Source organism: Lissotriton helveticus, chromosome 2_1, assembly GCF_964261635.1.
Source record: "Lissotriton helveticus chromosome 2_1, aLisHel1.1, whole genome shotgun sequence".
Taxonomy (NCBI): domain Eukaryota; kingdom Metazoa; phylum Chordata; class Amphibia; order Caudata; family Salamandridae; genus Lissotriton; species Lissotriton helveticus.
Genome location: NC_136059.1, coordinates 1,526,147,822 through 1,526,175,512, shown reverse-complemented (window position 1 = coordinate 1,526,175,512; position 27,691 = coordinate 1,526,147,822). Strand labels below are relative to the sequence as shown.

At 47.4% G+C, this 27,691-nt stretch overlaps 1 protein-coding gene across 3 annotated transcripts in view; it reads right to left on the bottom strand.

Annotated features, from left to right (window-relative positions):
- Nucleotides 1-27,691, bottom strand: part of LOC144818761 (uncharacterized) — a 171,748-nt gene that overhangs the window by 30,270 nt on the left and 113,787 nt on the right. For 2 of the 3 annotated variants that reach the window (XM_078676486.1, XM_078676487.1), the window contains exons 6-7: nucleotides 20,173-20,280; nucleotides 3,988-4,098 (exon numbers count right to left, since the gene is read on the bottom strand). In XM_078676486.1, the coding sequence (XP_078532612.1) occupies nucleotides 3,988-4,098; nucleotides 20,173-20,280 (219 nt within the window). The remainder of the gene's footprint in view (nucleotides 1-3,987; nucleotides 4,099-20,172; nucleotides 20,281-27,691) is intronic. The other variant, XM_078676488.1, reaches the window with a different exon arrangement.

The following is a 27,691-nucleotide window of genomic DNA, read 5'->3' as shown; positions in this document are numbered from 1 at the left end:
GACCGCGCCAGTCAAGACCGTCGCCAATTTCCCTGAAAGTCGCGCAAAAAAAGGCGCCTGTCCCACATTCGGAGCATAGACACTGCACAACGTCAAATCCCTCCCGTCAAGCCTACCCTGCACAGCCGCGTACCTCCCATCAGGGTCTATTAACGACACCAGAGGCTGGAATGGGACCACCGCCCTCAACCATATTAACACTCCCCTCGCAAAGGCCGAATAAGTAGTATAAAACAATTGGCCCGCCATCTGCGCTGCAAAGCCCGCCCCTCGGATTGGTCAATATGCGTTTCCTGCAGGAAAGCCACTTGGATCCCCCTGCGAACAAGATAGGAATGCACTTTATGTCGTTTCAGCATGGAATTCAGTCCCCGTACATTCCAAGTCACACATTTCAGTTCAGGTTGGGTCCCCATTCAAAAATACATATACATCACTAACCTTTGCGAAAATCCCCGGCGCACTGACATTGACCCTGAATTCCCAGTTCAACCCATCCCCACCTAACCAAGTGGCCATTGCAATAGACCCCCCCAACACAGAACAACCCCAACAAACCCTCAGCCCACCCTCCCCCAGAACAGGTGCCAAACCGCTGTTACCCATCCAAACCCCAAACCCCCGCTAGCAGAGGTACTCCGGTAACGGCCAGAGGCTCGCATAGTATGTTAGGTAGAGGGGGTGACCTCGTGCCAACCTAGCTAGGTAACAAACAGTGTATCCCAATGCCACAGACCAATCTCGAATCGTCAACCTCCTCACTCCATGCACGCCCCCCCAGGCGCCCCCCCCACTCCATCCAGCCCCCCCCATCCAAGGAGAAGAGCAATCCCCCCACCAAGTCCCACAAACATCCCCACATTCGTTACAGGCGCCTCCCTGCCACAGGGCCATCCCGCCCCCCCACCGTACAGTACGTGGCACCACAGACAGTCACTCGTCTAGTAGGCCATCAGCAGTCCGGGGTGTGACCTGAGGCAAGCCACCAGAAGCTTCATCCGTGCCCCCGGAGTCCCCCTCCTCTGATCCCCTCTGTGAACCGGAATCCGGCCGTGAGGGCGCTTCAACCGCCCCGGATATGGCAGAGACCGCCTGCAGGGCTGCCAATCGCTCTAACTCTGTTTGTGATGCAGGCGGGGATCGTTTGGCAAACGTGTGTTTCCGGGTGCGCCGGCTCCTGCGGGGTTTCGGGCGCGGATCAGCTGTCTCCTCCCATTTGCCAGTGCCATCGTGCCCACGCGGTACCTCTCCAACCATTGCCAACCATCCTCTGGCGTGTCACAAAGTCGCCACCTCGTCCACCATCACCTTCAGGCGTGCCGGGAACAGAAGTGAGTACTGTACTCCCTCCTCTCGGAGGGCCCTCTTGACTGTCAGGAAGGAGAAGCGGCTCCGCTGAACCTCCTGGGAATAGTCAGGGTAGAGGGAGACTGACGCATTGTCCACCTTGTATGGGCCGGACGCCCGGGCCTGCCGCAAGATGATATCCCGATCTCTAAAGTGCAGCAGTCGCGCAACCACGGGGCAAGGGGGCGGCCCGGCGCCGGCGGCCGGGCCGGAACTCGATGCGCCCGTTCCAGGGTATAAAAGTGTGTGAGGCCTTCAGGCGCGACCACATCCCTCAACCACGCTTCCAGATAGGCGACCATGTCACTCCCCTCGACTTTTTCTGGCAGACCTACCACCCAAATGTTGTTGCGCCTATTGCGCCCTTCCGCGTCCTCAGCCCTCCTCTCCAGCTGCTGCACTCTGCCCAGTAGGTCGTCCATTGCAGCATCCGTTGCCTTCTGAGCCGGTTCCAGCCGGTCCAACACCAGCTCGGCGCTTTTGACCCGATCGGATAGTTTGTCGTGATCCGCCTTCAACAATCCTAGGCTGGTCGACACCTGCGCTATGTCCTGATGGAGCGCGGTCCGCGTATCAGATATGGCTTTAAGGATCTGGTCCATCTGCTGCTGTTGTAGCCCTGCATTTTGGCTTTCAGGTAAGCCCAGTTCCTGAGCCCCCTGGGAATCCTCCGCCTGGTCGGTCGGCGCGGTCCCCGGTACCTTGCGCGGTTTCCCCATTCTTCAGCACTAGGGCCGACCGCCGGCGCCAATACCAACGCCTCAGCACCTTCAGGCGTCCCACGTTTAAGCAGGAACTGCGCGCCCGTCACCCCCGGTGTCTTTGTAGGGCGAGCAAGCAGGAAGATCACCCCGCCGGCCTCCTATGCGGAGTGGCCCCGGAGGTGGCAACCTCCCATCGCGGCGGGCCTCCAGAGTCTTTGACCGCTACCAGTGGGGGAACTCTACCCGTACGGTCCGCCCCCTCCCAGGGTAGTCCACGCCTGATATGCAGGAGCCAACACAGCAGAGCCCCGCGGCAGCTCCGGGCCGGGTCCAGTCCCCCCTCGCCGGTCCGCCAGGTGCAAGAATCTCTCGTCGCCGCTGCGCAGGCGGGCCTATCCACTTCCCTTGGGCCTCTCTTCCCGCTTTTGCAAGTCCGGGTTCCAGATCCCAGCTCCAGACCGCAGCGGGTATGTGCAGCGGTTGATGCCCACCCTCCGCAAGTGCAGGACCTTCTCTGCGGCAGGCGGCCCAATCTAAGCCACAGGAGCGCCTTGTGCTGTGGAACGTCCGCTCAAAGCACCCACCTCTCAGGTTCCGGCACGGCTGCGCCACCGGGCCCACCAGGTCCCCACCACTGAGCACTGCTTATTCTAGTCCAGTCCTCCACAAGGCTCCAACCATCGCCAGCTCTCAGAGCGCCATGTTGCTCCGCCAGTGCCCCTCCGCCTGGCCAGCCACCCCCAGGGCCGCCGCTAACACGAAGGTGTCTCCTGCGGTGCTAGACAGGAGAATCTGCAGGGGTCCACTCGTGGCAGAGGCTGGCTGCCGCGCCTCCCCAGCCCCCGGCAACACGTCCGCCGGATGCGTGGGGCACCCGCGTCACAAGAGGCACCGCACCAGGTCAGGGTCCGGGCGTCAGCTCCCGCCCAAGGCCGCTACACCACTCCAGTCCGGGGGAAGCCGCAGTCAATCCCCAGATAGCGCAGGGACGGTCAGGGCCCTCACACGCTGCACGGCGGGGCAATGGTTGCAGCCAGGCCGCGGGTGGGCTCCGCTGGCGCTGCTTGATGTACAGTTTATGGCGATAGCGGGTGGGCTCCGCTTTACGTCTTTCACAAGGGAGGGGGGGGTCTCCGCAGGCTCACGCGGCCCCCCCAGGCACTCCTCATCGCCCACTGTACAATGTTCCACCAGCCGCCAGAGCCTCCTCCGTCCAGTTGTTCGAAGCAGCGGTACCTCCAGGCGCCCTCTGGGTTCAGGCTGCGCCCGTCGGCCACAGGTGCACTCGAGGTCGGGGATTCACCGCTGGCTGCAGGCCCCATCAAGATGGCCGGGGTCCCCAGGCAGAGCCTCTCTCTCTTCCCGTCTTGCAGCCGCCCAAGCCGTCCGCCGGCCCCAGGAAGAGAGCTCGGTGATGCTCTGGAGCAGGGCGCCCACACAGGGTCGGGGCCACCCCCGGAGGAGTCCTATCAGCAGGATAAAGGAGAGATCGGCCCGGAGCTCACGGCTCAGGCGTCCATTCTCGTTGGCGATCTAGCCACGCCCCAAGTTGTACACATCTGAGTTGTACACATCTGAGCACAACACTAGATGGCAGGAGTATGCAGGGCATGTATATCTATAGCTATACATGTCAAACATATATTTTCTTGAAGAAAAAAAAACACTTATCCAATGGAAATCCACTTTTGCTAAGCATTTAAACAGATGTAAATGTACCCAAAATATGTGTATTCATTTGTAAATGGTAATTTAAAGCAATCCTCAATTTTTAACAACATTCTAAAAATCATTAAATTACTTCAAACACAGGTGTTAATCTACAGGAACAGGTTTACAATTTTTCCTTTGAATCAGGCTTATATGTTATACGTTAACATGCTTTATTATGTCAAAACTTAAGTTGTTGAGTCTCCCTCCACAGCATGTTACTTACCTACTATACTATTAATGTTTTTTACTCTTTGATCAGGTTGGTTGTTCATGGAATAGGCTTCTTGCTCTTCTTTTATATTAAATTCAACTCCTACTGAAAAAGGTATATTTTCTGTAATTTAAAATAAAAGAACACACACATGCTATTAGAAGACACAATAAGAAAGTACAAAATATTGAGTATACACACAGGTATAAAAAGACACAAATTTATCAAATGACCAAGGGATAAATTTGATAGGAAATGCCTTTGTCCCTAGTGAAATAACGGGAAGTTGGCAATGTGACATATGCATCTGTGGAGTGAGTAAAAAAGGAAATTAAGTGTTTAATAATATATTAAACATATTCTAAAACATATTAAAAGCTATGGTTTCGAACCATGTATTGACTAAAGCACTGTCCTGGTCCTAGATTTCCTGTATATGGATGCAAGAGAAAGAGCCTGTAAAACCCACCTTGCTGGATGTGCCAAGATTCCGCTAAAAGAGAAGGAGTGTTTGAGGGTTCTCATTCTTGGCTTTAAAATTGTGGAACTACCTACCTGTAGCTCTGCGAGGCAATTATCAATACCTCAATTTGAGGAAACAAACTTGAAACTTATTTGTTTAATTATGCCAGTTTCTCTATGTTCATTCCACTGAGATGCTTTCTACTGCCCTCACCCATTGATTTCCTACTTCCCAAAATTCCTTGACTAAGAAAGAAGTAGAGTTCTTCAGGTTTCAGTGCCACCAATTATCATAATGATTACATTACCTAAATTAAATCACAGGAACCATATCATAATGCAGCAATTCACATCATGCTGCATTCAATGGATCCACATCAGAGTTAAGATCAGTGCAGTGTGGAACATCAAGTGATATTATGCTCCAAAGTGTTAAGTCTCACAATGTGTAAACTGTCAGACACCTTGAGACTATGCTCAAAGATGTCCAACTCACATTCGAAGACAATGACCACAGCCCAGGAAGCAGATTTATATGGAAAAGAGACTTCTTTCTGTCATGCCAAGTACAACTTTTGCCTTAAATGCCAGCTTAATGTGGGCTGCAGCCTGCCCCTCCTCCAGTGTCACAAATGATGCATCTTTGTGCCATGGCCAGGGCTTATTTGAAATCCGTGGATTGCATGACAGAAACCAAAAACAGTAGACAAATGCTGTTCTTTAGCCAAACCATGGAAAGAAAATACGTGTTGCTGTAGTTCAAGTTCAAGTTCAAAAGACCTTTATTCGAATTTCATAAAATTCATAAAAGTACCACATAAAAACAGTTCATTTGCATAACACATTATTACGAACATGTCAATATTAAAAAATATATATAATACAGTACAATAACAGTTCTAATGAGGCTAATTTCAAGGATTTTCCATCATTTTACGCACTCGCGTTATCAGTCTCAGTAAAGTGCTAGTGCGAAAAATTAGTTCATCTGAATCCAGGGAAACCAACATCAAATAAGACTTCTCCAGCGAAAGGGGTCTGTAGTTCCTAAACTATGGGGTTAAAAACCATTTGATATATCTTAAATAAAATTTACAGAAGAATAGAAAGTGCAAATCGTTCTGTATACTGACACCATCACACAGGCATGGGTTAAAGTTAGTGCTATGTCGATAGCCCAAAGGGAAAGACAACAAAAATGTCACTGAGCCCGCTCTTAAACGAAACAAAAGTGATCTCTCCCAGTTGGTCATAGGTAGAGTAAGGTAGGGCGGGAGTGGCTACCTGCACAGTTCATTTCCCATATATTTTGCAACAGTTGATTTTGTTGATTCTTTTCCCATCCTTTCAGATTCAAAAAGTGCATACAGTGCATGTTTAACCTCGATTTTGTCCTTGAGCTCAATCTTGGTGGGGTCGGAGAAAAGATCACCTTTGTCCACGGCACTTAGTGTTTTGGATACTCCTGAGAGCCATGGGATCTCCATGCCACGGTCACAATTCAGGCAATCTTTTATAATATTTTGTGTGAGAGTGGCTGAATTGTTCCTCCAAACCTTAAACCAAAATAGAGCTGGTCTGGCTCTAATAAAATCACATAGGTAGGGGAGGTTTAGTTCATTATGACAAATAAAATCAGAAGATGAGATTGGGGCGCCCAGTATTTTTCTGCAAAAGCGGCTTTCTTCCCGCTGAATGCATGCGCTATCTCCCAACCCCCAAACCTCTGCTCCGTATGAAGCTACTGGTGAGCACTGTAATCTAAATATTTTTAAAATGGCTCTTGTGGCACCTATTTTCTTCGGGCGAGGCAAGCTCAAAATAGAATTGGTGGCTTTCAAGAACTTGCTCGTGGTGTGGGCCAAATGCCCACTCCACGAGTCGTTCGCAGCGAAAACCAACCCTAAATAAGGGAACGTAGGGACAGATTCGAGTTTATCTGTCCCTATGTGTATAGTATTGAGCTTCCGTTTCCCAGGGCCACATGACATGATAAAAGACTTTTTTAAATTTACACGCAGATCCAATCCCTCCATATGTTGGACAAATCTTTGAACAAGTAAGCGGAGGGCATTTGGTGTGCGGGCCATGAGCACCGCGTCATCTGCGTATAATAAAACTGAAAGAGGTTTCCCCAAGATTGTCGGTACATCGCTGGTGACTTGTTTGGGAGTTCCAGATAGGCCATTAATGTAGATGATAAACAACAGGGGTGCTAAAACGCACCCCTGTCTCACCCCCCTACCGATATCAATGGCTCCAGAGACCTCTCCACCTATCCCAATCCGGACCTGTGCTTTTAGATCAGTGTGTAGGTAAGCCAGGAAATTATTCGGGGTCTCATCTAGCCCATAATTCAATAAGATGGTCCAGAGTTTGGATCTGTTCACTAGATCGAAAGCGGAAGAGAGATCCATAAAAGCAAGGTAAATAGGAGATGATCGAGCAATGTTATACTTATCAATTAACAATTTTAAATTCAATCATTGCTCTACTGTCCCCACCCCGCTCCTGAATCCCATCTGACACGGATCTAATAATTCTGTGTTTTCAGTCCATTCAAGCACCCTGTTACAGATTACTCGTCCCAAAATTTTTAAGGTGTTATCCAGAAGGGAGATTGGACGGTAATTGACTGGATCCGACCTATCTCCCTTTTTAAAAATTGGGACGATGGTGCTAGTTGCCCAGGTGGTAGGCATGGGCACTGTTGGCAGACTGTTAAAAACATTGACAAGAATTGGTGCCCATAAATCTGGACTATACTTAATAATATCAATGGGCAAGCCGTCTGGGATGGGAGCCTTGTTTCCAAGGCTCTCTTTTATAGCAGTTTCTACTTCATGGGCATTAATCTGTAGGCCACACAGCTGTCCTGGGCTGTAAGTCATCGACTCCTCAGGTGGGACAGCATAGATTTTTGAAAAGTGGGCCTCCCAAACACTACCAGTTATATTACAGCTAATTGGTGTTAGCTTTTTACCCATTTCTCTTGTTTTCCTAACTGCAGACCAGAACGGCCCACTGCCCCCCAGATTAGCGCTGGCGACCAGCGAGTCCCACTGTTCTGAGAGTAGTGCGGCCTTTCTACCAGTTATTGTAAGTTTATACTGTTTCCTGGCTGTTTGGACAGCCGTTGTGCACCTGGGGTTAGTGGAAAGTGCCCTTCGTAAGTCCCTGTTGCCAGTGAGCAGGCCGAGTCGAACCATCTTGGTTCTTTCTCTACCCTTGGTAAAGGAACTGACAAGAGAGTTTTTATGGATAAACACAATTTGCCAAAGTCGGCAATTATCCTATGGTAATTACCGTCCATATATAAGCAGGAGTTAATCAGATGGGGATGTTTGATTTGTACAGTATTCAAGATTGCCCCACTATCAACCCCCCTCCATTTTAATCTCAAACCATCAGCCGAGGGTGTAATATCCCTTGCGCCATTTAGGTTTGAGTAAACAGAACTAGGGGCTAAATCTAGAGTTACCAATTATGGGTTGTGATCCCCAAACGATGTCTCCATCACTCTAGATTTGACTACACAATCTATTAAATGGGGCGTCATAAAGATGTAATCAATAGTGGAACTGCTGTCCTTACGTGTTGCTGTACTTTTATGAACAAGCTGAGAAAGGTGGGGAGGAACACGGAGAACGTGCAGGGTGGGAAAGTGCGGGGGAATATTATAGGGGAAAGAGAACACATGCATTCTGTAGAATGCTCAAAGAAAAAAAGAAAGTAGTTCCCTGGTATGAGCCAAGGAAGGATACAAGCCATTCCATCAAAAGGATGGTAAAGAAGCTGATCTCCAGAGAAGGGACAAACAGAAGAAGAAGATGAGCCATTGCATAAAAACCAATACATGAGATTGCCAATACTGCCAACCAATAATAAGCAATGAGATGAACAAATGGCCACTTTCTGAATTGATTTAGTATACACAATAAGTCCTGGGTAACAGATAAAGATGAATTTAAGTAGAAAGTGGCTCTTGCAACAAGAAAGCTACACAAATTTTACAGGAGGAATTACACAAAAATATAAAAAAATACATTTCCACAGACTTTCCATTGAAAATCAAATGGGAATTTCACAAAAGCATGTGTTTTCACTATCCTTCTGTTTTAAACGTGGAAATTGCAAATAATTGTTAATGATGTTCAGCACAGACTCTTGGGTCCATCAGCAGAATGCCTTCGTTCAGTCGAATCACATCCAAGGGGAAAAAAATGTATGTTCAACATGCAGCCAGCTTGTTTGACACAAAAAGTTCATATGTAAATTCCAAACTAAGAAGAACAAAATACACTGAAACAAATGGTGACCCTACGAACAATAATGACATTTAGAAATAATGGCCTTATTCACAAAGGTAAGCCTAAACTTTTGGTGTATGTTTACTATGTTTTCACTATTCGCAAACTACAAGTGTAGTTTTACGTACAGTATTTTTACGACTGAAGAGAACTCTGCACCTAAAAAAGTCTCTGCAGTCATAAAGATACTACACATAAAACTACACTCTTAGTTTGCAAATAGCAAAAATAAATGTCAACTTAAACCAAAAATGTAAGTTTACCATTGTGAATAAGGCTCAATCATAATAAAACGTGCAAAAATAATGTGGGCACGTGGCAGAGGGAGGTGCTGTGTACATGGCCTTGTGGAAGGTCTGGCCCAGCACCGACAACACACTGGGCATAATTTTAAAGTGGCTAGCAGGACCCGAAAGAAGGAGTGCTGGGCTCAGGGCCTGAGGGCATGCCCCGTTGGTGCTAGGTCTAGCCAGAGGCCAGGATCTGTTCCAGTGCCCTGTGGTATTTCGGTGAAGGGATAACAAACAGATAAGTCCTGCCCACTGGGCCACTGATAATGTGGGTGCTGGGTTCAGCACATTTTCCTGTTTGGCACAAGAACTAGGCAAAACCCGACCTCAGTGCATACAGCGTTTTGGTATGGATGAAGTGGGCTCTGGACTCTGAAAGCCATTCCACTAAACACTGGGCCTGACCAGTCCCTGTGTTCAGTGCCTGAAGGGTTTGGGGAATGGTTGCATCCAGTGGACTTTGGGGTGCATGGCCCCCGAGGACCGACAGTGATGCCACTGATGATGTAATTTATGTCCTCTAATGATGCCACTGTGATTTCACTTGCGAGGTCGTGGGCAGTGCTCTGGAGAGGTTATGCCTGCACAGATAAGCATAACGACAGAAATTCAAGTTGTACGGGTTTGAATCATGCCCATAACTCATCTACATTTATTCAAGGAACTATTCACTAAAAGTGATCAATTTAAGAAATATAAATGGACTTGGAAAAACTGACTTTAGGCAAGGTATTTTCTTCCTCCCGTTAAGGATTTTGCATGATGAAAAATGTGTTTCCTTTGGGAATCTAAACCAGCAATAAGAAGTGTGATATTCTTGCATCAGTGTGGGATAAAAAAAATATATATATATTTAGCACTAATACATTTGATCCCAAGGACTGACTTAGAATTGTGGTTCACATATTTGTGTCTTCATTTCAAAGCGCTTGCTGCAGAGTGGCACCTAGGGTACCCACATGTGTGTGATCTGTAGGTAGAAACACATCTATGGTTTGAAATGACAGTCATCCTTCACTTGTCTCTTCACAATAAAGTGGTTCTTTCCTCTCTCAAGTAAACTGTTATTTGCGGGCCAGATAGTCGTAGGTCAAAAGTCTCTGTGGTGTTTACAGAGTGCTGTCGAAGACTGCGGAGTAAGACACTAATATACTTTGATGCTGTTTTCTACGGATAAGAAATTCAAGTTGGGAACTAACCAATATGCTTTGTAATGATATTCTTCAAGCAATAAAACAATAACTCTTGTGAACATAGTTCTAGTTAATCAAAGAAATAAAATACTATACACCCAATCTTATGGTGTGGCCCCTGAATCGCGTAACTACAGTATGTACGTAATGCAGGGTTGTGTGGTAATTTCTCGGTCTATTCCACATTAAACTCCTAGGTGTACCTGAGGGAGCGGAACAGTATATGTGGGTGATATTACAGGATGCAAAGTTTAATTTCTTATTTTCAAAACCCGATATTCATTTGCACATCAAGATGCAGTTAGTTATGTGTGTGTATCTAAAGGGCAACGGTAGACGTCCTTCAATGAACAAGAGAGCAAGGTCCTTACTCCTGTTCACAATTATTACAGCTTCATATGCATATGAGAAATTGGATTGGTACATAGGTCACATATGAAGATATGTTGTATTTGGTAAGTCATTAGGAACCCATCCTTTCCTTGTCCCTCTGTCTTACTCCTGCTTAAAGGGTTGAACTTTGCCCCTATATTCTATGTATCATCCTTAGATCCACACCAATGCCTTCCTTCAGACACAAGGCAGGTTCGCTAGCACCCCACCCAGTGTAAAGTTTTCATACTAAATTTCAAATCTGTTCCCCCAACCATGTGCCAAATCTTTCTCTACCCTAGATTCCTGAGTCACAAACACACACTGCTACATCACCAACCAGCTTCACTGAGTCACCTCCAAATTCAACCTCTATTCCTTCATAGCAAATCTTCTTTGGATTGCCTTCACTGTATAGTTGACGTCACCTACCTGACAGCTTGGGGTAAAGAAAGATTCAGAAAACTGCCATGTTTCTATTTGAGAACCTAGTAAGGAGGGAACCTGTCAGAACTCCTTTCAAATGGGCACGCAGGGGCTACATAGCCAAAGAGCGGTGGTTGAGGCCTTTCACTCCTGGTGTCCTGGGCCCCGACCTGCTATGGGTCCTGTGCAAATGGACCAAGCACCCCCTCTGCACTTCACTCTCAGCGGTAGCTGTGGTCGAGTAGTCAAGGCTCCCTCGAGAGGAATGTAGATACAGGTCAGCACACACGGCTCATAACTCAAAATGCAAACAATGCATGCAATAAATCAATGTCCAGTCCAATACTCCCTTTTATGAAAAAAACGAACTCTACACATGCAAAGGTATACGATATTCAGAAGCAATAGCACAATGTCCCATGGGGTAGGGGCTCTAGTAGTTATCAAGCAAATCCCTGTCCCACCCTCCTTTGTGTAACGTGTTCAGGGTTAATCTCTATTCACTGGTGCCTGCATCCAAAGGATGCAAACTATTAGGCCATACAAGTTCTCCTTTTGACTCTAGGAATTAGTCAAAAGTGTCTATGGTGCTGCAACAGTGTTCAAAACAGAATCCCAGGGCCCGAAACGCCCAGTTCCAATCTTATCTTCTTCAGCGGTACGGCAGTGTTCAGCAGTGTCACAAGAGCCCTCTCCTCGAACACTCACAAGCCTGAATCCTGAATAGCCAATTTGGGCAGTTTGAGCTGGATGAGGCAGTACCCAGCAGCACAGTCTCTCTGTCAAGCAGTGCTGCAGGTCTGTTCCATTGCTCGGAGTTCCATTGCTCGGAGTGGCTCCCGCTCGGTAGACACAGGTAAGTTGCTCTTCCCCCTATCAGGAGGGGTAAGGTGCTGGTGTGATCCTCCAGCTCCTGACCAGAGCTCCAATGAGGGTGCGACATCCTTGACAACATCTGGGTGAACCTCAGAAACTTCTGTGCTGGCTCGGCCTGCTGGTGTAGGAAAGTGCCCCTTTTTGAACATGGTCACCCCCACTTTTTCCTGGTAATTGATGCAATTTTGACTGAAGTGCACTGGGTTCCTGCTATCTAGGCCCCCTGTGCCAGATTACCCCTAACACTGATTCTTTCTGGACATTACCACGCCGAACGGAGCATTGACTACCAATGCCCAGCTCACTATTATTATCAAAATTTGTTTAATACTCGTTTTAAACTGTTTTTAAATCGCCGACGGTAACACATTGCAGAAGTGCTCCTAGCGTTTTTTAAATAGTCACATTTATTCAGCTTTGTCACAAATGTATTTTGATTGATAACTTACTTTGTGTACTACTTGGCGTGTTCCCCGGTCCACCACTGAGCATTCAGGTTGTGTGGAGGGATAGATCGCCCACCAGGAAGAGTGAAACTTCACTTCCGGTTAGCGCCGAGGTTAGCAGTCTAGCTGCTCACCACCACCGGCATAAAAACCAGATGCCCCCCCGGACGTGCGCAGCGGGCGCGCCTTAGGCAAGCCCGTATGCGCCCGTCCGCGCCTGTCCCGGGCCTAGGGCCATACCCCCTGGTTCTGAGATCATTCATCTCACTGGCGCCCCTCTGCGATATTCTTCAAAACAGCTATGGGATCTTAATTCCAGTAAGATTAGCCCGTGTTGCCAGACCCTGCCACTATTCACCAACAGTGCTACAGCTCCGGAAACTTGCCCGGGTTGTAATTTTGAAATTCCCGCTTCCCCGATAACAACGTGCCCCAGGACCAAAAATCGGGACTCCGGACCCGCATATCGCATGGCACTGGCCAACGTCCGCTCCCTTCCTAAACACCATTTAGAAATCAATGAGAGTATCATTGATCAGGAACTCGACATTCTTTTCGTCACAGAATCGTGGGGGGATGCGGGCTCTGGCCCCGATTTCCGTGCCGCCATTCCTGATGGATACTGTGTGGCTAGACTAGACAGAACCATGGGTAAGGGGGTGGCTTAGCCATCATCCATAGAGCCATCCATCCTGTAAAAACAGAACCCATACATGGATTAGAATGTGAGGCTTTGGCTTATTCCATCTTCCTTAATCATAACCAAGCCTTTAACCCCTTCCATGCTCATGACGGAACGGTTCCGTCATGAGCGTCGGTTGAGCTGTGCTCATGACGGAACAGTTCCGTCATGACTCCGCCCGCGCAAGGCGGAGTCAGCATGGGCAGGGAATTCGCGCCGCACGGAAGCGGTTAAAGGCATCTTGCTATATCGTCCCCCGGGCTCCCGCGCACGTTTTCTGTCTGCTTTAGACCAACTTAAAGAACTCTCACTAGAATCTCTCGACTACACCCTTTTAGGAGATTTTATTTTCCATCTAGAAGTTACGGGGGACAAGGACACCATTCAGTTAATCTCTGACTTGCAGTCAGTGGGATTACAACAATTAGTCACGGGCTCTACCCACCAAGCAGGGCATATGCTGGATGGCGTATTCACTAACAACCGCCACATTTCGCTTACCACCATTCTCCCTCTAGCATGGTCAGATCACCGCGCAGTTATCTTTATATTATCAGCCCACAACCCCAACCCTCCACAGACCAGAGCCCTTACACCCAAAAGCACCAGAGTCTGGAAAAATCTCGACATCCCACTTCTCTCTGTTACACTTATAAACTCCCCATTTGAGGCTTCCCTAGACCCAATCCGGGCCTCTAATAAGTACCAGGATTGGATTCAGGAGGCTGTTGACCAATTAGTCCCGACTAAGTGCGTTTTTCCTAACCGTGCTGTTCCATCTGCGCCATGGTTTACCGAGGACCTTAGACTCCACCGACAGCACTGTAGGAACCTCGAAAGACACTGGCGCAGACATTACAGCACCGAAGAGAAACTAATTTATAAAAATGCTTTAGCAATATACAAAAGAGCTATCCTGAAAACTAAAAGAGACTACTTTTCATCCCAGATCGACTTGGCTCAGAATTCAGCTAGGAAGCTGTTCCAAGTTGTCGACTTCCTCGCTAATCCCCCAACAGGCCCCCTAATGGAGGCATCTCAAGACCTCTGCAATTCTGTAGCTACATTCTTCTCAACCAAGGTCGCCAATATATACTCCACTTTCACTACCCCTAACTCTTTGGAAATTGCTCGGTCCTACCTTCAGCCCCCTGTCCCCAGACCTACTTTCTCTGTTTTTCATCCGGTCACATCTCAACAAATTAGTAAACTCATTACATCCATAAAGTCAGGATCCCCCCTAGACCCTTGCCCACCCTTCATATCTAACTCTATTGTGGAAGTTATCACCCCCCCCCCTTTGACAGATATTTGCAATTCCATTTTCCAAACTGGAGTCTACCCAGAAATATGGAAAAAGGCAATTATCAAACCTTTGCTTAAAAAACCGTCCCTTGACCCTAGTGAGTCTGTCAATTACAGACCTATTGCCTGTCTCCCGTTCCCTGCTAAAATCTTTGAAGCTGTGATGAACCAACAGCTGTCAGAATTTATTGACACGCATCAGCTTCTTGATGACACGCAGTTTGGTTTCAGGAAGGGCCACGGAACAGAAACCGCCCTGATAAAGGCCTCTGATGAAATTAGGAACATCTTAGACCACGGTGGGGCGGCGGTCCTTATACTTTTAGATCTATTCGCCGCCTTCGACACAGTTGATTACAACATCTTGATCAGCCGTGTCGCAGCCTTGGGGGTCAACCATTTGGCCAAGGACTTGCTCACCTCTTTTTTGGCCAACCGTACGCAGGCGGTGAGGTTGGGGGAGTTTTACTCTCCCTTCTTCACCTTACCCTGCGGGGTACCCCAAGGCTCATCGTTAAGCCCTACATTATTTAATATATATGTAGCGGACTTGGCGAGAGTTATAAAAGCGCACGGACTATCCTTAACCACCTACGCCGATGACACACAGCTGGTGTTGGCGGTACACAGGGACGGACCGGCAGTTGCCTCGAGATTCCAGGAGGGGATGCTAGCCATCTGCTCCTGGATGTCGAGGAACTGCTTGAAACTTAACTCGGACAAAACCGAGGTTATGACCTTTGGCACCCTTTCACCGGATTGGTCCCCCACCTGGTGGCCTAAGCAAATGGGGCCTCCACCGATCCCGGTGACCAGGTCAGACACCTGGGAGTCATTTTCGACGATAGGTTGTCATTTAAACATCATGTCAATTCAGTAGTCTCTTCCTCTTTTTTCATACTGAAGAAAATAAAAAAACTACTCCCATACCTGCCAGCTTCAGCTGGAAAAACTCTGATCACCACCTTGGTTTTTTCAAAAATGGACTACAGTAATGCGCTATTTCTTAATACGCAAGAACAAGTCCTAAACAAGCTGTAGTCCATTCAAAACACGGCAGCCAGAGTTTTGCTCGGCATACCCAAACATCACTCTACTTCTTTGGCAATACGCCATCTCCATTGGTTACGAGTCAGGAACAGGATCAAATTTAAGGCACTCTGTATCGCCTATAAACCCATACATGAGACTGGGCCTCGTTTCTTGAGGAATGCATTTCAGATCTATGCCCCAAAAAGACCGCTACAATCAGCCTCTACTTTCCTGCTACCCGTTCCCCGCACCAGAACTTCAACTTGGGGAGACAGACGTTTTCTGGTGGCGACCCCCAAACTCTGGAACTCCCTACCCCTGTCGATCAAAATCAGTCCCACGCTTATCTCCTTCCGAAGAGCCTTGAAGACCTGGTTATTCGATCAATGATCCCATCCGCTGGTCCTGTCCCTCAAAGATCAAAAGCGCTAAGACACCCTAGGGTATTTGTCGCGCTATACAAATTACGTAAACATAAACAATTGTTCCCCCAATTGGCAATATCTTTAGCACCTCTGTTAGTCCCTAGTAAATGGTACCACTGGTACCTAGGGCATGGGTACTAAAGAGGGTACCTAAGGGCTGCAGCACATATTGTGTCACCCTAAGGACCCCCTCACCACACTCATGCAAACTGCCATTGCCGGCTTCGTGACATGGTACAGGCAAAAGTGAAGACACGACATGTCACACCTCCTGTGTGCCATGCCTGCAGACACTGCAAGCAATATATGTAAGTCACCCCCTACAGTAGGTCTTACAGCCTAAAGCAGGGTGCTTTATATTACATGTGAGGTCATATCTGCATGAGTAGATATGCCCATGTTATGTCCATGCCAATTCTTGGACATTACCAGAGACCAAGGAAGCCATCTTGAGTATATGTACAGGGCACCAGTGATTACGAGTTCCCCAGCTACATGATGGCTTCACTGAAACCAAAGATGTTTGGTTTCAAACATCTCATAGTAATAAACCCACACTGATTTCAGTGATGGATATATTAATATATGCACCCAGAGAGTACCTTAGAAATCCCCCAGAAATCTACCGGTCCACTAGTGTGCTGGCTGACTGGTCCAGTCCAGCCTGCCACCACAGACGAGTTTCTGACACCCTAACAAGGGGAGAGCCCCGCTCTCAGAGGTCAGAAACAATGCCTGCCGTGGCAGAAGGTGTTTACACCGCCTCCAAACAGGATGGCTAGCAATCACCGCATTAAGGCCAGAGGCTTCAAAGTCATGCTGCCTTTGATATGCGACCCCGGCATTCCCCAGACCTGGGAGATGCCCAGGCGTGGAGAACAGGCAGGTCAGTCATACCTCTAAGGTGACCTGCCTGATGCGCCCACTCTAGGAAAATTCTGCCTTTTTTGGTGATGGCAGAATGTAGGAAACTGGGACAGGCTTATGCCCACTTCCCACAGGAACTGGTCATATAGGGGGAATAGTGACCCCAAGGGTAGGTAGCCCATTGGCTACTACTCACCACTCCCCTAACACCCCTAAATGTAGTGTTTATGGTGCTCCCTGAATCCAGAACTTCAGAGTCCGCTGACTAAAAATAAGAGCCAAACCCGCAAAAACTCAAAACTGCTGTGGAGTTCCGGCGGCCAACCCTGCCTGCCGCACAGAAACTTGACAATTGCAAAGACCCGACTCATCCTGCAGCTGTGCATCCTCCACAAGTCCTGGAGGGTTTCCAGCACTTCGCCCAGCAGCCAGCATCTCCCTAGGAGTAGAGGAGCTACTTAACTGCAGCCTGAAGGCACCATCTGCAACATCCGGTTTAAAGAAGCTGCTGTCCACAAGGTCCACCAAGCACTAGCTGCCCAGGAAAAGGTCAGCGCACTCAAGGACGTCAGATCAGTCTTCCTCCAGGCCTGAAGCTTCCATGAGCCCTCCTGCACCAATACCTGGGGTACCGGACCCTTGCCTTGACCAAAGCTTGTTGAAAGTCTGGTCCGAACTCCAACGACAGCAACAACGACCAACCGACGAGGGACGTCAGCACTGCAAAGGCCAGCACCGAGAGGAGCCCAGCTGTCTTCTTTTTGTCCCCCATGCTGATCTTGGCCTATCCCATGAGAGCGCCTTAGTGCACAAGAGCCAGCCACCTGCAAACACTCTCCACTCGAGCCGCCCGGTCCAGGCATAAAGAAACACACTACTTCGCCATGCTCTAAGGTCCCTCGATAACCCTCTATTGAGAGCTCCCGGACTTGTCTTGGCAGGTGATCTTGGTGACTTAGGTGATGTCCCCTCACCCAGTAGGAAGACTAGAAGGCCTTGGCCCTCTGTCCTGCCCAGTCTGGCTGCTAGGCAATGACAAACTTTGGGGGATTCAACCTCCCTTTTTTATAGTCCTTTTCCAGACACCAAATGTGTTTATGGGTCTGAGTCTTTAAAGTTTTATGTTGGGGTTCTGCTTCTTTTGAAGAAGTGGACACTTCTCTATCTTCTTCTTTCCTCATGAATGATGTCTGTCACAGCAAGCAAAATTCGGAAGCTGATTGTACCCAGCACAATTTATGGGAGTGACCAGAGTTCACACGTGGATGTCAGCCACAGTGATATGTGCATCAAAAGGTTAATTGCAGACCCCCTAGCCCCTACTCATTATGATTCCCCGAGCATCCCCATCTCCCTTCCTGAGATGTGTCTACGCCCCTTCCTTATGATCTATCACTGAATCAGAGAACAGTCTCTTGAAGTATAAAGGGAGTTTCTTCCTTTTTCCTCCAGTCTATGTCCTACCCAGCTCACTGGAATGCAACAACACACAACTCTGTCTATGGGGATTCCTCTCTCCTCATGTCTTCACCAGGCAGGTCTTGCCTTCCCAAAATGGAACCCAGGGTCCTCTATATTGTAACACTACAGGCACACTTATGTCATGGTACACAAGCATGATCTGTTTCCGCCAGAGGCAAAAAATCAGCATTAGGGATCCACACAACTGTACAGTTTGGCACTGAGGGCAAGAGTACATGTCCCTTATGATGTAGAGTACTTTTGTGTCCCAACAGAACCAAATCTCTTCCCGTTGTTTGGCTAACCTTCAGGAGTTCTTTCTATGACCTCTCCCTGTCTGTGAAGAGTTCCAATAGTCAAAATTATAGGCGTCCATTTTCAGCAAAGAACTCTCACACCCTCTGCGCGTTGTTGAAATCATAACAAGCAACAGGCATTCGCAGTATCATAGTTCCAAAGATGTGATTCTCTGCCACTTGGGATTCCCAAAAACCAACACAGCAAATAGTTCAAAATTAAGCCATGCCAGTAAAGGAACCTATGTAACTCCTTTGTTGTAAGAACTTCACATACTCGTCCTCACTAGTCTGAACAAATTCAAAACAATTTGCTTGGGAACGAGATGTAGGGACGCTCACAGAAAAGGAATGTCTGGGGTGCAGATGGCACCATGAGAAGTGGTAATGGCCACTCAATTTCGGGTGATCCAGCTTAGATCCCTAAAAGAGTCACTGTGGGTGGACCCATTTCCCTGACTGCCAGCGACGCATGACCAACCCAGAGACATTCTGAACACCACTTGGCTCTGCCGAAAAATTAGACCTTTCAGGGAAAGAATCTGGGGCACCTTGGGAGATATGATCGGATGAAGACTGGAAAATGATCCCAAACTTGCTCTTCTACAGATCTACTCCAACCTCAATACAAATAGATCTAAATTGGTGCTTCTGCCTACCGGCGTCGTAACTGCAAAAAATATATTGCCAGGAGATGGAGAAACAGAGAGGCAGCAGATCTAGAGTGGTAGGCATGGGGTCTGTCCACTGTATGATCCTTAAGATCCCCATTTATAAGTCTAGAAGATGTTGCATAAAAGACTTCACAGCATGGGGGAACTGGGTGCAATACCATGGATTCGGGCGAAACAAACAAGCAGGATTTGGGGGTTGGAGAGAGAACTGGACATGTAATAATATGTGTGCGCATAACTGCTCTTTTGCTTAAAGCGGAAACATAAATGCCAAATGGGCAGATATGGCAAGATGGATGACATTGCACTGGAAGTTGGCATATTCTCCCCACTCTGTTATTATATGTCAATGGTGTAACATTAATGTCAACAATACCTATCAAACACCAATCAACTTGTACATTAAAAAATCAAAACAATTTGCATGAAAACATTTATATTTTGGAAAACTGGCTCCAGAAGTCTACAAGAGTGCACACATTGCTATGGCTCTCAAAGATGTATCCTCTTACACATTTGTGCTCTATTTGGTCTTCCATAAACTGCCTGCTCCCCACTATTTCTGTGGGTTTTACATCTCAAGGTTTTGTGACATGAGCCCTCTGTTCTTTGCTCTGAAACTGTCTTTACTCCACTGTGATGAATTTGATGGCATCTGCCATGTAAGATCTACAAGGCTCTTACTGTGTTATTGTCGGTGGGTGCTTAAGAGGCTATAGACTCTATTTGGTCTTCAGCTCTGTCTTTGCTTTCACAGTATGACTGTCTTCATAAATGATCTGATGTCCTCCATCCCTTAAGTTGCCCCGGCTGCACTTTGCGTAGATGTTGCTTGGCAATCATGCCTGACCCTTGAAACACTGCTCCTGGTGAGGATGTTGCACACCTACCTGCTTGTAACCTGGAGTATGCGTAATAAATAAGCTACCAGTTGTGTATCTTACTCGTTACAGTGTGCTGATGTAGAATTCCTCAGATTCTTGTCTGTGATTCTCGGAAAGGCTATAAAAAAAGAATGCGTGTAACAAAAGTGATGACTACACCTAATGTCGAACCTCCACAAAAGTGAGGTCTCAGTACCTGAGCTTGGCCCAGTGCTGCTTTCCACGCCTCCTGTGCAAATCCGACTGGTCTTGGGCTCCTTCTCCCTCCTCAAACACAGGTCAACATTGACAAATGGATTTCCTGCTGCACAGGATAAGCAAAACAACATATCAGAAAGTAAAACAAAATGTGACTTCTAGGTGTAACTAGTATCTGATGTAAAGAGAAAATAATATTATTTTTAAGCGATGGTGGATATTTACAGCATTTTCAAGGAAACAAAAGTATAATTCCAAAGAGCAAGAATAGTTTAATATTTTCAAACTCAGCTTGTTTACTTCAAACAACTCTTCTTTGCTGTACCTGCTCTCACCCTCCCCCCCCCCCCGTACAAATTCACCAAGAACCCTGGAAAACCATAGATAAAATAATTAGGAAACACATTGTGAATATTTTTTTTATTCTATACATTTATTAATTCTATTAACACCGCACAAAGTAGTGAACGTACTGTTCGAAAATGAAACAATCACAAATTCGGCATAGAGGCTGAGTACAATAATAATACAATAAAATCAGCAGCAATGCACTTACGTTTTTTCAAAGCGAAAATGAGGAAGAAAAACAGGCAATTTGAGTTCCTGATTTGGGGGCAATCATAGACAATTCAGAAAGGCACAGAGTGGCTGTTTAGATGACATGAAGAAAGAGGGAAATAGGACTAAGAGAACAGATAAGCATGTAGTCTGAGATCATGAAGCAGTTGTACGTGGCGTGGGAATACACAAGATTACATGGTGGTAAGGAAACCGATTTGCACAACAAAATGAGGGGAAAGCTGTTTCTTTTTTTATTTTATTTTTAAACTTAATTTATCAATTTTGTCAAGTACATAGCCAAAAAAGAAAGGACACATTCAAGACTGGTAAGCATTACAAACCAAATGAAAGGCGTAGAGCACAAGAACTCCCCCCCTCCCATCCCACCCTCAACCCCATCCCAGGAGGCCAACATATATATACATGCAACAGTCTACAGTGACACAGTGAAAGTATCAACCTAGGCAGTAGAAAGAAACTTGCCCACGTAATAATGGTAGGACATGAACAACTCACTTCCAGTTAAAGGCAATTTTTATTAAACATAAGGCAACAAAACATAATTACAGTTATCGAGTAAAATAGCATGTAACCATGCAAAGGGGGCAAAAATTAAGACAATTGTGAAACAAATTACTTTATGAAATAAAATACATAAAACAACAATAATTCATAAAAAACACATATAGACTCTCTATAAACAACATATAATGAGTATTTTGTCGAGTATTTTGTCGACGCGCGTTTCGGCGACCAGCGCCTTCTTCAAGACAGTAACTCAAAATACTTCCAAGCTACAAAGTTCTGTAAATGTCACTCTCATTGGATGTCTGAGTTGTAACACTGTTATATCACTTCAGGTAAGTCTACTTTTGAGATAAAAAGGGTGAGCTTCTTAATAAAATGATTTGATGAAAGAAGCTTGTATAAAAGGGCGTGTCCGCGGACCTTGATAGCGATCGAAGGAAATCACGCTCAAAACTAAATTCGATAAAAACAATCAGGGCAGCAATTCGTCCTGAATTAGTACTTGATAGTATTTACGCCTCCACCTGACAACTGGACAAAATAGTCTGCAATTCAGCTTGTGGTAAAATAGTGCTAATAATAGCGCGATTATTTCTTTAAGCTGGGTTCTGTGCCAGACGAGTGTTCTAAGTTCACAATATCGGGATTTGGATAATTACTTGTAATGATTAATTGAGTCATGCAGATACGGTCTGGCCGAATTCGACTGGAAAAATAAATGGATTTGCAAACCAGTCCTGAGGCGCGCAGCGTCCTAGCAAGTGGAGGCGGGTCGGCAGAATGCTCTCGATTATGCGGAATGCACTAAAACCAATCTACAGTGACGTCATGACTGCAATCACTACACATTAGAGAAAGTACAACCAGTGAAGTCCAGTCCACATAAACGGACATGTTAGAGACAAGTTTGGTAGTAGTCTAAATCTTGTCTATTAAGGGTATAGCAAAGTCAATACAGCAAGTTCAGCACGTACAACAGAACCGTTCAAAATAAATCGGGATGAGTCAACAAATATGCAGTAAGGGGGCTCCAAAAATCTTTGGGTCGGGATGTCTCCGGCAACTCCTCCTCAAATGCTTGCAACTGGTCCCTACAGTAAACCAGGTCCCTGAGCCACTGCTTGATAGTAGGGCCGGACTTCGATCCCCACCTCTGCGCCACCGCTCTCTTGGCAAACAAAGTGGAGATCGCAACAATGCGTCTATTAGCTGACCTTAAGCGCTTCATGTAACCAAGCAGGCATATTTCAGCCAGAGAGTCCACCCGTTCCAACACCACCTCCGACAGAATGTGAGTCACATCAGTCCAAAAAGCCAGCACAGGCCCACACAGCCATGCAACATGGTAAAAATCAGCATTCGCTGCACCACAACGCACACAGTTCGCAGTCTCTCGCAAGCCATACTTTTGGAGCCTCAATGGCGAGTAATATACCTGATGCAGGTATTTAAAATGGATGATTCTGAGGTTGCAGTTGGCCGTAAGCCGGCCCGTGAGCTGACAGCAGGCCGTCCAGACCTTCATTGAGATTGGATAACCGATTGCGGCCTGCCAGCGCTGGCATGATGGGTGGTCTTCTAACTCACGTTCCCGCTGGGAAGCGTTATAGAGCTTAGTGATAAGCCCTTTACGACTCTCCCCCGTAAACACCGCCTGCAGTGCTCGCAGAGTCGCGGGCTCTGCAGGAAATTCTGGATACACATCCCGAATGGCCTGACGGATCCGAACATACCTGAAGCTGAACATAAAACCACACTCCACCCCATTTTGAACTTTGCCAATGTTTTTGAAGCGGCCCTCCTTGTACAGAATCCCCACTCTGACAATGCCCGCTGTCGCAAGCTCCTTCAAAGCAGTGGGCTCACATGCCACCAACACTACCGGGTGAGATGCGATGGGCAGAAGAAGAGCATACAAATATGACAGCTGCGCCCTAGCGGCTAGCACCCGCCAAGCCCAGGACTTGCACAACGGAGGATTGAGCTCTGTTCTGGGCTCACCTGAACCCCTCGAAAGGACCGTCGCCTGCACCGGAACGGGAAGGACAGCGTCAGCCTCAATGGCCACATGTGGCTGAAAGCGTTGTGGGAAGTGCCAATAATGGGCAAAATGTGCCTGCGCATAAAGGTAGCAAAGACGAAGGTCAGGTGCCTCAAAGTCCCACCTATCGAAGGGTTGTACCAATAGGTTCCATCGACATCGGGGTTGTTTCCCTCCCCAAACGAAGGACAGCAGCGCCAGCTGCAGAGTGCGGAATAGTACTATATTCAGTTTAATGGGTATGTTCATAAAAAAAGTACAGCATCTTAGGCAGAAATGCCATTTTTACCACCGCGATTCTATCCGCTAAAGATAACGGGAGACACGACCATCTCTCTGCCTGCTCCGTGATGCGAGTGATAGAACGGCCATAATTCTCTGCTATCACTACCTCTGGATCCCTGTGGATCCACATCCCCAGGAAATTCACAGGCTCAGAGGTCCAAACCAATGGGAAGTCAAGGTCAATTTCCCTCGTGTTCACAGTTAACAGGAATACCACTGACTTGAACCAATTTATGCCAAGTCCCGAGAATCTTTCCAATTGGACATATTCCCTTGGCAGCGGCGATAAGTATGTAGTCAGCTCCCGGACATAGAGCAGCATATCCTCTGCATAAAGCGAAACAATTAGTGGGCGCTGTCGGAACCGTAACGCAGCAGCAGAATGATTCTGACGAAGTTTACACGCCAGAGACTCTAGTACCAGAGAAAACAGCATGGGCGACAGGGGGCAACCCTGCAGCGTGCCTCTCTCTATAGGAAATAAAGACGAGACCCTGCCATTAACTCGCACCCTGGCAACCGGCCCATTTTAAAGAACTCTGAGCCACTGCACGAAGAAGGGAGGAAACCCCAATCTGCTCAGGACCGTGAACATGTATGACCAATGTACAGAATCGAATGCTTTTGCTGCATCGAGCAGCACAGCAACCGCCTGGAAATCGGGTTCGAAATAGTGCAGCGTGGAAAACAGTGTGTGCATATTATGCGTAGTGGTGCGCTCCATAACGGAGCCGGACTGATCCGGTAACACCAATAAAGAAATTAAGGGCTGGAGTCTAGTGGCTATCATTTTGGCCAATATCTTCGTGTCAATGATGGATAATGGTCTATAAGAACCACACTGATTAGGGGGCTTATCTGGCTTCAACAGAGTAACTAACAAGGCCTCACGGAGCCAAGGCGGCAACATTCCATTATCATAGGCCTCAGCATAGACCTCCAGTAACCGCGGAGCCAAGACCGACGTGCATGCCTTGTAAAATTCACATGGCAGACCATCAGGCCCGGCAGCCTTGCAGGTCGGTAAGGCCATTATAGCCTCCTTCCCATCCTCCTCATCGAAGGGCTGCACCAAATACTCACGATGAGCATTGAACATCCACCCCAACGCCACATCATCCATATAGTCATGCGTCTCCCCAGATGAAGGGGACTCCCTAGCAGCATAAAGATCCTTATAGAACTGCAGTACAATGTCACAAATAGCCTCCGACGAATGGCAAGACGTACCCGTGGCATCCATGAGCTCGTTAATGGGCTCCTGACTACGAGGCTCCTCCAATTTTTGGGCTATAGAACGACTAGGCCGCCCACCTTCCCCATAATACCGAGCCACTCGGCGACGTGAACAGTGCCATAACTCCTGGTCGACAGTTTCATTATGCTCCGTGACCAGTACCCCAATCCGTGCAAGTTTATCGGCAGTAAGGTCGGCATCAAAGGCACGCTCCAGGAGGGGATGTCAGCCGCCAATTTCCGTATCCGACGGCGGATATCACGTAGGACACCAGATTGCACCCCTATGCAGGCCCCCCGGATGGTGACCTTGAAGGCCTCCCAAAGGACCCCGCACTATCCACTGAACCCTCATTTTCTTTAAAATAATTCTCAATCGCCTCCGCTATTGTTTGCTTAAACACCGGGTCTTTAAGCTCCGACGGCTGAAGCCTCCATGCAAATTGTGGCGCTTGATAATCTGGGAAGAACATCTCCAAGACCACCGGGGAGTGGTCAGAGAGAGAGATCGGGCATCGTGGGAAACATGCTTGACTCAATGACACGCCTCTGCCGACAGCAACCAAAAATCAATACGAGACCACGAGCCATGTACTGAAGACGCGGAAGTACTCTCGCAAGCCTCCGAAAGACGCCAGATGTCGTGCACATGCCCCGCGTCTATAAGCCCCCACAACACATCCGACGCTCTTTTTGGCCTAGCCGCGCCAGTCCCATATCTGTCTTTGACAGCGTCTAGATATAAATTGAAATCCCGTCCCCAGATGATTTCAGCAGGGGGAAACAATAGTATCCTACGCCACACATCCGAGAAAAACGCAGGATCATCCACAATAGGCCCATAGATATTCACTACCAGCACACTTTTTCCACACAGCATAGCATGCACAATCACAAGCCGACCATCGTCATCCATCTCCATTGTAATTTCCACAAAAGGAACCCCCTTCTTCATTAAGGTCAGTACTCCCCTCGCATATGAGGAATATGAGGAAGACGCTCTCACGCTGGCCCAACACACACCTACGTGTGATGCAGAAGTAACAGTCAGATGTGTTTCCTGAAGGAAAGCCACACTCACGCCCAAACGATCTAGACCCGCAAACACCATCCTGATTTTCCGTGGCATATTGAGGCCACGTATGTTTCATGTAATAAACTTGAGGCTACTACCCATTACACGGTTGCAAGAAATGTAGACCGAGTGGCAAATTCAGGGCAGATAAGCAGTTAACTGCAGTCGTTGCGCTCTATCCCTCCTGGGCTCCTAGGAAATAACAAAGAACATCCCCCAAACCCCAGACCCATTCCCTCCAACCCCCCACCCACTTCAGCACCCCAACTATGATAAAGCCATCCCAACACCCATCCCAGCCCAACCCCCCTCCAACAATATAGAACAATATACGGGGTACTCCATTGTGTGGGGGGCACAGATGCACAATCCTCCCACAGTGGAGGAGCCGACCGAGCAATCAATAATAAGACATCAACAGCCCAGATTGACAGTTAGTGAAAATTCAAAAAAGTAGGAGTGGGTCACTTAAACCATGAAAAGTCACTAGCCCTAAATACAGCTAGGCCAGCACATATAATTTAGCCAAAAATGGACTGTGATGACCACGCAAAAGCCAAAGCATCACATTAACCCAGGAGGCCAGGGCAGTCTAACCCCCTCATCCCATTCCAGGGCCACAAAAAAGAGGACCACCCCTAAGAGTATGCAGAATTAATGGCCCACATAAGAAATGCAGCGTTAGAGCATACAGCAAACAAGAATTACAGCATGAAACCACATAAAGACCTAATCTTGAACAAGAGAGACACAGAAATCAACTACAATACCGACCCGAATGGAGCTATAGGCGGCCTCAGTGTACTGCTACTACTCCTCGTCCTGTGCCTCAGTAGAGTCCTGCTTCCTGCGTATCAGTTTTTTGGCATGTTCCATCGCAGCCTTCGGGGAGGAGAAGATCGTATTATCAGCCGCAGCGCCAATACGAAGTCGGGCGGGATATAACATGGCGTACGGGACCCCCTCCTTCCGCAGGAATTGCTTCACCGCGCCAAACTCCCTTCTCGCAGCTTGAACGGCCACAGTGAAATCCGGGAAGAAGGATAAAGTATTTCCCTGATGCACCACAGTCCCCTTCTCCCTGGCCAAGCGCAGGATTGTGTCCCGGTCCCTGTAGTTTAAAATCCTAGCTATTACAGGGCGGGTGGGAGCCCCGGGACAGGTCGGGCCCCCAGGGACCGGTGGGCCCGCTCCACAATAAACTTGTTAGAGAGATGTTCAGTGCCAAATATGTCCATGAGAAGGCGTTCAATATAGGTCTTTTAAAGAGAAACAAAGGCGTCCCCACAGGGAATGGACCGATATTCAATGTCCAATTGCAAGAGTCATCACTCAAGTGGAAACTAATTATCTACAACACAGCATGCCATCAATTGGGCGGAAAAGGTAAAGGTACAATGATATATCCTAAGTTTCTTGTGGGAAGTTCAGAGTTATGCTAGGTACCCAGGAACAAATTCACATTGCTTGCAATAGTATAATACAAATTTCCAGATTAAACTTCAAATTATTAGAATTCAAATTTCTAAAAAACTAGAGAAAAACATTTTATATCAGAAAAACATGCATAAATTCAAGAGAGAGAGATGTATTTTCAGACACAGTACACACAAGCCCAAAACCCTCAACGTCCTCGCACCAGGAGCCAAAAACAGTGGGACTAATTACAGCTAAGAAAGCAGCAGTGATTAATCTCTCAAGCCACCAATTAAATCCAATTGAGATAAAACTTTTTGATAAGGGGTTAGGATATGCAATATGTTCCCCGGTAGATCGGTATTCCCTAGAGAG